At 45.2% G+C, this 12,743-nt stretch overlaps 1 protein-coding gene across 6 annotated transcripts in view; it reads left to right on the top strand.

Annotated features, from left to right (window-relative positions):
- The window catches only part of LOC115192287 (exocyst complex component 2), a 97,531-nt gene that overhangs the window by 48,041 nt on the left and 36,747 nt on the right, over positions 1-12,743 (top strand). For 4 of the 6 annotated variants that reach the window (XM_029750609.1, XM_029750607.1, XM_029750608.1 and 1 more), the window contains exons 6-11: positions 287-411; positions 851-880; positions 9,677-9,757; positions 10,862-11,007; positions 11,756-11,837; positions 11,940-12,042. In XM_029750609.1, coding sequence (XP_029606469.1) covers positions 287-411; positions 851-880; positions 9,677-9,757; positions 10,862-11,007; positions 11,756-11,837; positions 11,940-12,042 — 567 coding nt within the window. The remainder of the gene's footprint in view (positions 1-286; positions 412-850; positions 881-9,676; positions 9,758-10,861; positions 11,008-11,755; positions 11,838-11,939; positions 12,043-12,743) is intronic. The other 2 variants (XM_029750610.1, XM_029750606.1) reach the window with 1 other exon arrangement.

Here is a 12,743-nt window from a genome sequence, read left to right as displayed (position 1 = left end):
TAACCCCAGTCTAACGGTTGGATCCTGCCGAGTCCTGACTAGCTACTGCAGAACTTCAGGGTCCATTGGGTTGGGTTGTTTTTGGTTGACAGGGCATGTGTTTCTTCCTCCAGAGGAAACCTCCATTCACTCCCAGGGGACACACACACACACCCTCCTGCGGACACGCAAGCTCACACTCACTCAGGCACGGCACACATGCACTCTGTTACACACACAAAAGAATACGCGCACACAACTCCTCTGACTGATGGGGACCCCCCCGCCTCTCTCTCCCCCCTCTCAGTTTCGACCAGTTGCGTATGGCAGCCAGTAACCTGAAGAAGCAGGCCACTAAAAAGAACGAGGGCAGTCTGGCCTATGTGAAGGGAGGCCTCAGCACCTTCTTCGAGGCTCAGGATGCTCTCGCAGGTAAGACACAGTACCCCAATACTACACAGAGAGTGTGTGGTACACAGTACGCCAAAACTACACAGAGAGTGTGTGGCACACAGTACGCCAAAACTACACAGAGAGTGTGTGGTACACAGAACGCCAATACTACACAGAGCGTGTGTGGCACACAGAACGCCAATACCACACAGAGAGTGTGTGGTACACAGAACGCCAATACTACACAGAGCGTGTGTGGCACACAGAACGCCAATACCACACAGAGCGTGTGTGGTACACAGAACGCCAATACCACACAGAGCGTGTGTGGTACACAGAACGCCAATACCACACAGAGAGTGTGTGGTACACAGAACTCCAATACCACACAGAGAGTGTGTGGTACACATTGTACGTGTGTTATTACACCGAGAGAGATGTTAACACTGTTAAGACATTGAATGTAAAATTGTTACAGGGTTGACGGAACTTGGCTCTCTTGATGCAGGTAAGAGTTTGACAGGCTCGGGGTGTATTGCAGTGGGCATGTAATCTAATGACTTTGAGTTAACACCCAACCATTTCTCAGAACTCGTGTGTGTGTGTGTGTGTGTGTCTGTGTGTGTGTGTGTGTGTCTGTGTGTGTGTCTGTGTCTGTGTGTGGACATGCATGGGTTGATTAAAGCATTGCTCCAAAGAGCACCACTGTAGTGTACTGCAGTACGGCTAGTCAACCACAACACGCCTAATTCACTTTCATTATAACCACGTCAGCTCTCAACTGTCAATCACACTACTTGCACGGTAGCAGGCAAAGGCAGGGCCATGAGGCAATCTGTACTGCTGCTCTGCTGTGTCCTTATAGACAGCAGGTAGCCTAGTGGTTAGAGCGTTGGGCCAGTAACCGAAAGGTTGCTAGATCGATTTCCCGAGCTGACAAGGTAATAATCTGTCGTTCTGCCCCTGAACAAGGCAGTTAACCCACTGTTCCTAGGCCGTCATTGTAAATAAGAATTTGTTCTTAACTGACTTGCCTGGTTAAATAAAGGTTAAATAAATAAATGTAAAAAAAAAAGAACCTTAGAGTGGAGTGTGCTGATTGCATTACACAAATTGTAATTGTGATTATACATACACACTTACATTTGCCTCTCACTATACACACAAACACACGGACACGTTCAGAACATCTACATACTGTACAGACACGTTTACTGATGCAAACATATACCGACCACACACACACACACACACAACCTTTATGATCCACTCTCTGAAAACTCTGAGGTAACATTGTGACTGCTGTCGCTCTGCCAGTTAGTTCAGTGAAATCAATTGTTCAACTGTATCATTCATATTTTTGTCTGTTTCCTCTTATTTCCCCTCATAGCCACTCAGTTACTTCCCCTTACTATTTATATGCCTCTGTCATTATTATTATTGCTTTCCTAATGTAATGTTTGTGCCCGGTAGGAGCGGGGAGGGGTCCGAGGCAATGTTTTCATTGTTAGCAACTGAATCTAAATAAATGGAGCAGGGCCACACAATGCAAGCAAGAGTAGTAGGGATGATAACGGCCCTAACGTGACCGAGGGGAACAATGCAGACCCTTTCTCACGTTCACTATACTAAGCATGCCCAATATGAACCCAATGGGAAGCACAAGTACCTCAGTGACCCAGGAAGTAGTGCTCGTTGATGGACTCCAATGACCTGTGAGTCAGGAAGCAATGGGCCGTAAGATGAAAGTCAATTGACCTTTTGACATTAGGATGTACGTCGCTGTACAGGTTTGAGAGTATATTCTGACTCATTACAGTATTTAGTCCTCTGATTATGACCTGTTTTTTAGAATGATGCTTCTCAGAGGCCCCGTTTTGCTTGGTTATAAAGAACGTCTGAGTGCTAGCCCAGCATATGGTAAGGGTAAGCTTTAGTAACGTGCCAGAGCCAGACGGCTCTAGGCGGCTCCGGCAGTCGCTCATTGCCAGGCCCAGTTAGCACAGCTGTCTGTGAAACTGTGAATCCTTTCTCTCTCTCGCTCTCTCTCTCTCTCGCTCTCGCTCTCTCTCGCTCTCTCGCTCGCTCAGTTGGAGTCATTCCAAATTAGCTACACCTCAGTTGTTTCTGTGCAAATTGAAAGGAAATTAATAACGACTTGTGTGTTTGCATGCGTCCGTGTGTGTGTGCTCTGTGGTCAGAATGTATTGCATTAAAAGTAGCACGGTACTAATTGCTGTTTTAGCCTGTGGTGCTTCCAGCTCACTCAATCACTGTTTTAATGCCTTTACTTTTTGTCTCCTCCTCAGTTTATTTTCTCTTCTGCCTGCGTGTGAGACTTTTATTGATGGCTATCGTAAAAGCCTGATGTTTTATTAATAAGAGCGAGTAGGGGACTGAGGATCGCAGTGTGGAAATAAGGAAGGAATGTCTCTGCGTGGGCCAAATCTGGAAATTTTAAATGAGTTCTGTTCAACAACAAAATGGTTCAAACAAGTGTGTTTTGAGAATCCATGGGTTTCTTCTCTTTCTCCTGTTCTCTTTCTTGGCTTTTTTCTCTTTTGTCCCGCCCTCTCCGATCCTCACTCTCACCTCATTCGTCTCCTCCAACAGAAATGGAGACGTGTGGGTGCGCGTGCGTCTGTGCGTGTGTGTGTCTGTATGACCACTGATGTCTCTCAGTAATAATGGCCTTTGTGTTTCCCCTGCTGGCCTTAAACACAGTTTAGCACTAGCCGCTAAATGGCTAATGCCACCCTCATCCCAAAGCACATTTATATTACAACCTCATAACACCCTTATTACACTGTTCCCCTTCACTGTTAGACTGAAGCTTGTACCTGCAGGGTACATGTCTGCATTGAGGGTTTACATGAGGTCGCAGAGGTCAAATTACCTTGATGTCTGGGGTCACCCATCCAGTGGGCCAGGAGCTGGATAAAAAAGAAAGTGAAGGAACAGTTCTCTAAACTTTTTGTGACCCAGAAAGATTGGTGAAAGTCATGTGGGTTCATATGTTAGGGGGCTGTTTGGTTAGGCTGATCCCCTGACAAATTGAACCATGTTTCACAGGGGTCTTCTGAGACCTGGCTGACTGACTACCTGGCTAACAGACTGACAGAGAGGCAGGTTTTTTTTGGGGGGGGGGCTCTGAAAAATGTACACATTTTAAGTTTTTTATTGTTGTGTGAAAAGGAAGTGGCCCTGCAATACAGGAAACAGACCACCGCTACCGTGTTCCAAAATCCAAGATTTCCCAGGGCCGTATTCCCAACGCTCCGAACCTCCGACTCCGCTACAGCAGTCGGGAGTCAAAACATCTCCAGCTTTAGAATCAGTGGGTTCCAGGAAGCTGAGTGGGGCTGCCTGCGTCTCTTCCTCCGCTGCTCTGTGTGTGTTCGTGTGCGTGTTTGTTTTATCCGGAGCCTGACGGGGTGTTTAGGTTAGCCGTGACGTCATAGCCACGGCAGCGAGAGTGCGTGACAGATGGAGAGGACACACAGCTGGCAAGGGGGCACAGGGTTCTCTGCGGAGACAAGAACCAGAACCCTCAGGCTGTGTGTGTGCAATGCATGTGCGTACTCACATACCAGTCCTGTCCCCCTATAGATATGTCTACAGAATCAGGCCAATCCTTTATAACTGTGTTGTTTAGACCGAACAAAGACTTATTGTAGACTTCTCTATATCCTTTTCAGAGCAGAGGCAGATGGCATTCTTCTTCCATAAAACCTCTGGTTTCCCTGTTTCTGCTTATAGGCTAAGTCTATGGTTTCCTGCCTTGGTTCTCTGAATGTCCTCTACCAGACCATGGGGCTGGTGTTCTAGCCGTTATGCTTGCTGTGGTGGTCCAGTGATGGTTGTGCCGATTAGGCAGCCATGATATGATGGCATGTTTGATATAGTGCATTCGGAAAGTATTCAGACCCCTTGACATTTTTTATGTTACAGCCTTATTCTAAAATGCATTACATTTTTTCCCCCTCATCAATCTACACACAATACCCCATAATGACAAAGCAAAAACCGTTTTTAAGAAATTTGTGCAAATATATATTTTAAGTATTCAGACCCTTTACTCAGTACTTTGTTGAAGCACCTTAGGGAGAGATTACAGCCTTGAGTCTTCGCTACAAGCTTGGCACACCTGTATTTGGGGGGTTTCTCCCATTCTTCTCTGCAGATCCTCTCAAGCTCTGTCAGGTTGGATGGGGAGCGATGCTGCACAGCTATTTTTAGGTCTCTCCAGAGATGTTCGATTGGGTTCAAGTCCGGGCTCTGGCGGGGCCACTAATGCACATTCAGAGACTTGTCCTGAAGCCACTCCTGATTTGTCTTGGCTGTCTGCTTAGAGTCGTCGTCCTGTTGGAAGGGGAACTTTCGCCCCATTCTGAGGAGCGGGTTTTCATCAAGGATCTCTGTACTTTGCTCTGTTCATCTTTCCCTCGATCCTGACTAGTCTCCCAGTCCCGGCCGCTGAAAAACATCCCAACAGCGTGATTCTGCCACCACCATGCTACACGGTAGGGATGGTGTCAGGTTTCCTCCAGATGTGACGCTTGGCATTCAGACCAAAGAGTTCAATCTTGGTTTCATCAAACCAGGGAATATCGTTTCTCATGGTCAGAGTCCTTTAAGTGCCTTTTGGCAAACTCCAAGCGGACTGTCATTTGCCATTTACTGAGGAATGGCTTCAGTCTGGCCACTCTACCATAAAGGCCTGATTGGTGGAGTGCTGCAGAGATGGATGTTTTTCTGGAAGGTTCTCCCATCTCCTCAGAGGAACTCTAGAGCTCTGTCAGAGTGACCATCGGGTTCTTGGTCAACTCCCTGACCAAGGCCCTTCTCCCCCCCCATTGCTCAGTTTGGCCGGGAGGCTAGCTCTAGGAAGAGTCTTTGTCACGCCTGCTCCTGCTCCCCCTCTCTGGCGCTCGAGGGACCATCATGACGCACACCTGTCACCATCGTTACACGCATCAGCGCTTCATGGGACTCACCTGGACTCTCTTACTTTATTGATTGCCTCCCCTATATCTGTCACTTCCAGTTTCTTCCCCGTGTCTACATTAATGTTGTTTTGTTCCCCTTGTCCAGACACTATCCTTGTTTTGTTTCATGTCCATTATTTATTAAATATTCACTCCCTGTACTTGATTCTAGTCTCCAAGCGTCTGTCCTCACAGAATGCAGACTCCAATATTGGAAGCATCGGGGAGTTTTTTTGTTTTTCGTTGGGGTTGGTGACGTCGGGACCGGGTGCCGCTGCCGAAGGAACCGGGGGTGCCTCAGCTGGCTCGTCAGGCTTCCATGCCTTTGCTGGCTCTAGATATTATCTTGGCTCGGCAGGCTCCCATCCCACGTCATGCCTCAGCCGGCTTCCCCTTGTCTGCGTTACTGTATTTTGTTCCTTTTGTCCAGACGCTGTCCTTGTTTTGTTTCATGTCCGTTATTTATGAAATATTCACTCGCTGTACTTGCTTCTCGTCTCCTAGCGTCTGTCCTCAGTCTTGGTGGTTCCCAACTTCTTCCATTTAAGAATGATGGAGGCCACTATGTTCTTCGGCATTCTTGACAATTTTTGGTACCATTCCCCAGATCTGAGCCTCGACACAATCCTGTCTCAGAGCTCTACAGACAATTCCTTCAATCTCATGGCTTGGTTTTTGCTGTGACATGCACTGTCAACTGTGGGACCTTATATAGACAGATGTGTGGCTTTCCAAATCATTACCAGAGGTGGACTCCTATCAAATTGTAGAAACATCTCAAGGATGATCAATAAAAGCAGGATGCACCTGAGCTCAATTTTGGGTCTCATAGCAAAGGGTCTGAATACTTATGTAAATCATGTATTTCTGTTTTTTTTTTATTTGTAATACATTTGCAAACATTTCTAAAAACCTGTTTTTGCTTTGTCATTATGGGGTATTGTATGTAGATTGATGAGGGGCAAAAATGTATTTAATACATTTTAGAATAAGACTGTAATGTTACAAAATGTGGAAAAGGTCAAGGGGTCTGAATACTTTCCAAAGGCACTATAAGTGAGGTTCAGGAATACCTCAGCCTCTCCTCTCCAGCCTCCCGTCTGTCAGAAGGAACATACCCACATTTATTTACAGAACTGTCTCTCCTCCTCTTTTTCCTTCCCCCTTTTTCCTTCCCCCTCCTTCTCTTTCCCTTGTCAATTTCTCTCATCTCGTCCGCTCGCCCTCCCCCTTTTGACCCTCTCTCCCCCTCTTCCGTCCTCTATCCCTCCTCTCCCCCTCTGTTCTATCAATAAACCCACACTGCCCCTCTCAGCACCCAGCTGCCTAACTACAGCCACAATTTATTTGTTCATGTGAGCAGCCCTGACGCGCGCTCTCTTCTCTCTGTCCCCCTCACTTATTTCTCTCTCTGCCTACCCTACTCTCTCCCTCTCTGACATGAATCTCTTTCTGGTCCACATGTTCAGATCTATTCTGACCACCTCTCCTCCATCTCCATTTCCTCTCATCTTCTCACCTTTTACATCCTCTGCCTTTCATCTACTTCTCCTTGCCTTGCCTTACCTCACCAACACTATGTCCTACTCAGTGTTGATATTGGAATGTGCACCCTACAGATCTTTCCTTCATTAGTCTTGTATAGTCAACCTGACACTAGCAGCAACCCCTCAGCAGTAGAAATACTACTCTCCAGTCTTTCAGCTATCCTCACCTAAATATTATTCCTCCAACTGATAAAACATTTGAATTTGCAAATTTCCTCCGAACTCTGTCTTTGGGTGCAGAGCGTGTACTGTCTATGCTCCATTTGGAACCGTCTTTCCCCTAGAATAGATTAGTTTCCAGTTGGGGTCCCCAAAACAACTTTGATAGTAGGGGAAAATACTAATTTGGAGTGGATTTTGGGTGGTACTGCTGATTCGGTCAAGCCAGGTCAGGTGTATTGATGCGGTACAGTTATTGCAGTGACCGGGTCGGGTCAGTGGTTGGCGTGGGAAAGCTTGAGAGGGAGGTGTGGTCAGAGTCTGACAGAAGTGTCTGTAGATGGAGGGTCACGCAGGTTACCTCTCATCTACCGCTGGGGCCGAGAGGCTGTTTATTGTTTTACCTTTGGTTCCTTAAATTGAAAATGTTCCAGAATCTCAGAATTAAGCATGTTAGATTGAGCAGCAGAGGCACTCTGTCTGATTGTTATTATTGAACACACAGATATCTTAAAATAACTCTCTCTCTGTATTTCTGTCTTTTTCTTGTTGCGTATTTCTCTACCCCGATTATGTGCCTCTTTAATTCAGCTATTTTTCACTGTGTTCATTTTTTACATGTATTTTTAATTTAACCTTTGTTTCGAGTGGGAGTCATGCTGATACCAAGGTCTCTTTCTCAGATGAGCCCTGCATACACATCAATACCAGGCCTGTCAAAGTTAACGCGTTAATAATGCGTCAATGCGTGACATTTTTTTAAGCCGTTATACGCATCCCTGTTCCTTCACCACACAGACCCTTTGAAGCGCAACAAACAACACGCTCTTTGCTGTGTGCACTCGGTCTTGGTAGCGCTGTCTGTCTCTTGTGGTGCTTAAACATTCACTATGCACTCAGCTTTGACCAACAATTTTGATGGAAAACGTACAGAAAGTTCAACCATAAAGACATTCCTAGGCGTTTCTATAGATAACAGAATTAGCACAGCATTAGCTAGCTAGTTATGCTAATGTTAGCTAGCTAGCTAACCAAAACAATGCCATGGTTGAAATTCGTCTTCATTCAACTAACTTAATCAACAAAACTACATCATACCTAAAAACACTTTAATACTAAACGTAAAAATGTTAGCATGAACAATGTTAGCATGACTGTCGCATTATTAGTCACGATTATCAGCCAAAGAGCCGTTCCCAACTGACTTTCTTCAATTAGCTAACTAAACCTGCTTTTAAGATGCCGAAAAGCTGTCGCGTACCGTTTTGTTTCAACAATGGTATGAGAAAAGACCACCAAATTCAGTTTCATCAACTGCCAAAGTACCAGGTTAGGCGGACCTCACTGTTTCATGCTTGATGAGGATGTAAAGCTGTGGGCTCCGGTAACTCTACATTTATGTGTGTTCAAACACTTAATCCGCGGTAAATCGCTTTGTATAAAGCTTGCTAGTTAGCTTGTAGTAATGACTATTGAGCTGTATCTGTCCAAATAACAGCTATAATATTCTTCTGCATTTGGATATTTATGCAAACCTGGAGATTCCACCAACTAGGTGTAGATATCACCATAGTCTACTTTGTTTTGGTCCATTTGGTAGGGTTGTGTCTCCGGAAAGTTGAAAGGACATATAGGCCAAACAACTGTAGATCGTTCAAGAGTAGGTAAAGACTGGAAGTAGTTACGCGACATATCTCAGACAAGCGAATTAGATTGAGATTCATTTCTCTCGCTAACATCAGCTAAACGGCGAAAAAGCTGTGGGGAAACAGTGCCGCAAGAATAAGTGTTAGCAGATAGGGTAATAAATTAGTGGCAGAGTAAGTATCATACAAGTCATTTGTTGTGACAGCCAAGTATTTTAATAACGACAAGTGATGCTGCTGAAAAAGTTTATTGAAACTACAAAAAAAGTGTCAGTAGTTTGTTTAGGATGACGCCAAAGTTAGGCTAAATTACATGGGAGCAACGGGAGTACCCTACTCGGGGGTGTTGTCACGTTAAGGCACGCCTCGCCGTATGTATCTATTCCAGTATTAACAGTTTGTGACTAGTGCACGTTGAAGAACATGGATAAGTAGCCTAGGCTCGATCTAATAGCTGTATGATATTTACATGAACTCAAACCTGGCTAATCTGTGGAATTCATGACATTGTTGGACAGGTTTAAAAGCTGTTTGTTCTTTGTAGCCATAGAGACAGTTATTTTTTTCCATATAGTCAACCCTCCAATTAGAAATTGGGAGAACACTTATTTAGAATGCCTAAAGCTTTAAGTGTGTGTGTGTCTGGCCCAACGCTCTTAACCGCTAGGCTACCCTGCCACCCCTTTTCCATAAGTAAGATGCAAAGAAATGAAAAGCAGATTTACCTAACTCTGAGATCTCCAGAGTTCGCCATCCCTGAGACCGGGTCTGGTATCTCCTACGTCTATAAGTTAACAATGAAGTAAGGTACGATGGAAGTTAATGCATGCAGGGCTTTATAAAAAAAGAGCGCAATGCATCGATTTACGAGATTTCTACGAGGGCCAGACTGCTTTGATTGAACTGAGCTGTTATCATCACAATCTTTCACATAATTGAATAAAACTGTATTGTTCTGTTGCAGCTATACACCAGAGGTTGGAGTCAGACGGCACAGAGAGGGTGGAGGGCTCCATGACACAACGCCTGGAGAATGTTCTCAACAGTAAGCGTCTTTCATCCATCTATACAGCTATCTGTTCATTCATCCAAATTTCCATCCATCCATTTATCCATCCATCCATCCTTCTATCCATGTACGAATGATCATCGATCAACCCATCCATCATCCATCTGCATTTCTCTATCGTTCTACTTCTTGCTATTATCATGTAGTGTGAGCTGCGCGCAGACATCATCCCAGGTGCCATTGGTTAATATCCTCTTTCCACTTCTGTCTTTATTGGAAGTTCAATTACTAGGACGTTTCTTTACAAGCTCACACACACACTCTCTCTCCTACACACACCACACCGCGTGTGTTTGTTCTTCCCTGTCTGGAGAGTAGATCTTCCAGCCGGATCCTCTGTCCGCCCCTCTCATCTCATACATGATAATGCGTCTCCTACCTATCATGGAGGGTCAATAAATGGAAAGGTGCTTTCCTCCGGGTTGAAGGTTAATAAACCTCTCAGCCGGACGCTGCTTTCATCCCCACAGTGCCTCAACCCAAGACCTCTGTCTTCTTCCCATACACCCCCTTAACCTCCACCCCGCCCGCCCGCCACCCACCCATCAAACCCTCAACCCATCAGCTAATCACAAACAGCCCCTCGAAGTATCAAACACATGATATCTCGTCAGTCGGAGCATAGAGTCGGGAGCGAAGTGTTTTAAATCTCAATGTTTTTCCTTTCAAGATTTGGTGGGGTTGGGAGCAGGTGAGGAGTCTTTTTTTTTCTGATTTAAATCAATTTTAGCGAGTCCTTGTTTTTTATTTTTTTGCCTCCACTTCCGAGGCCACCCAAGAAGCCGGAGAGTACTAATGGCCCAGAGAGAAAAAGAGGGACTAGAATAAGAGATAGCTGTCACACTCCTTGACTCTTTTTTCAGATAATATAACACACACATGCCATCACCACAGAGGGAAAACCAGGTTCTTAATGTCAGAGACATATGTATTAATAGTGAAATAAAAGGATACATTTTTTTTTTTTTACATTTTCTTGATGTCTGTAGTACTCACCCTCACTCTCACGCTCGCTCTTTCTCTCTCTATCCCTTCTCCCCTCTATCTTCTCCCTTTTATTCCCCACTCCCTCCACCCCAGGAGCCAGTGATACAGCAGACACTCTGTTCCAGGAGGTGTTGGGGCGGAAGGATAAAGCTGACTCAACGCGGAATGCCCTCAACGTCCTGCAGCGCTTCAAGTTCCTCTTCAACCTGCCACTCAACATCGAACGCAACATACAGAAGGTAAACACTGAGTGTACAAAACATTAGGAACACTTTCCTGATGTTGAGTTGCACCCCCCCTTTTGGCCTCAGAACAGTCTCAATTCATCAGGGCATGGACTCTACAAGGTTTCGTAATCATTCCACAAGGATGCTGGCCCATGTTGACTCCAATGCTTCCCACAGTTTTGCCAAGTTGGCTGGATGTCCTCTGGGTGGTGGACCATTCTTGATACACAGGGGAAACTGTTGAGCGTGAAAAACCCTGCAGCATTGCAGTTCTTTACACACTCAAACCAGTACGCCTGGCACCTACTACCATACCCTGTTCAAAGGCACCATCTGAATGGCACACATATCAATACCAATCAGACATACCAATCCACGTCTCAATTGTCTCAAGGCTTAAAAATCCTTCTTTAACCTGTGTCCTCCCCTTTATCTACACTGATGGAAGTGGATTTAACAAGTGACATTAATAAGGGACCATGGCTTTCACCTGGATTCGCCTGGTCAGTCTATGTCATGGAACACACGCACAGCATGCACACCTCAACCTGTTGCTCAAACTCCAGCCCGGCATCCAGAAGGTGGTGCTAGAGCAGCTAGAATGTCAAAGTGTCGTGTTCATGTCCAGTGCACTGTACACACAAGTGTCTCCACGTATGAAATAAACCCCTGTCAAATAAAATATATATTTTTATTTGATGAACCATTGTGATATTGTTGTTTGTGAGCTGTCTTGAGAATTGTATGTGTTCTCCTTCAGGGAGATTATGACGTGGTGATCAATGACTATGAGAAAGCCAAGTCTCTGTTCAGCAACACGGAGGTCTCGGTCTTTAAAAAAGGTAGGGTGAACTGAGCTTCTTGGAAGGGGTGATGTCCAGTTTACTGTGCTGTAAACAAGAGTAATGACAATGTTCTCTTCTGTCTCTCCTGTCTGTGTGTAGTGTATGCCGAGGTGGAGACGAGGATCGGGGCTCTGAGGAGTCTGCTCCTGGACAAGCTACTGGAGACACCTTCAACCCTGCATGACCAGAAGAGATACATAAGGTCTCACTATGTATACACATACTGCACTGTAGAGGGTTAGATGTCACGCAATGCAAAATTAGTAATGTCTTCATGGTTTTAGTGTATTACATTTCCTATATTCGTTCTGTTCTCTCGCTCGTTTGCCTCATCTTTAGGGCCGGCACGTTAATTTTATGATTGTGTAAGGACCGTGTTACCGTGGATACGGACTCAATCGCACATCGGCTGCAGCCATCTTCAGTGAGCTGTTTGTTCCACAACACAAAACCCTAAAACTGCAACATCTCTAGACAGTTTTAGAATTTTGTGTTGTGGAGCAAACAGCGGACTGAAGACGGCTGCAGCCGACGTGTGGTTGAGTCCATTTCCGTGGCAACATGGACTCTTTACAGCGAGATGAAACATGGTTGCTTATTGTTTCAGCAAGGGGTTGTAGCAAACAAGTCTTCATTTTATTAGGGTTTTTTTTAACGTTATGACGGTTATTTTTTTTTCCTGGCGGTTTTCCCCCGTAACTCTACGGTGACCGCGGTCATTTGGCTGAAAATGTACTTTTTAAAATAAATCTTTCTTCATGTCTTGCTCTTTCTCCTCTCTCTCACTTTCTCTTTCTCGCTCACTTCCCTGTCTCTCTTCCCTGTCTCTCTTTAAATATCTGTCTCTCTCTATCCTTGTTCCTCTTTTCCCCTTGGTCTCGTTCGCATTCTCTCCCTCTTTCT

The sequence above is a fragment of the Salmo trutta genome, chromosome 4 (assembly GCF_901001165.1).
Source record: "Salmo trutta chromosome 4, fSalTru1.1, whole genome shotgun sequence".
Lineage (NCBI taxonomy): Eukaryota > Metazoa > Chordata > Actinopteri > Salmoniformes > Salmonidae > Salmo > Salmo trutta.
The sequence above is the reverse complement of the archived record's forward strand: the minus strand, read 5'-3'. Positions and strand labels throughout refer to the sequence as shown.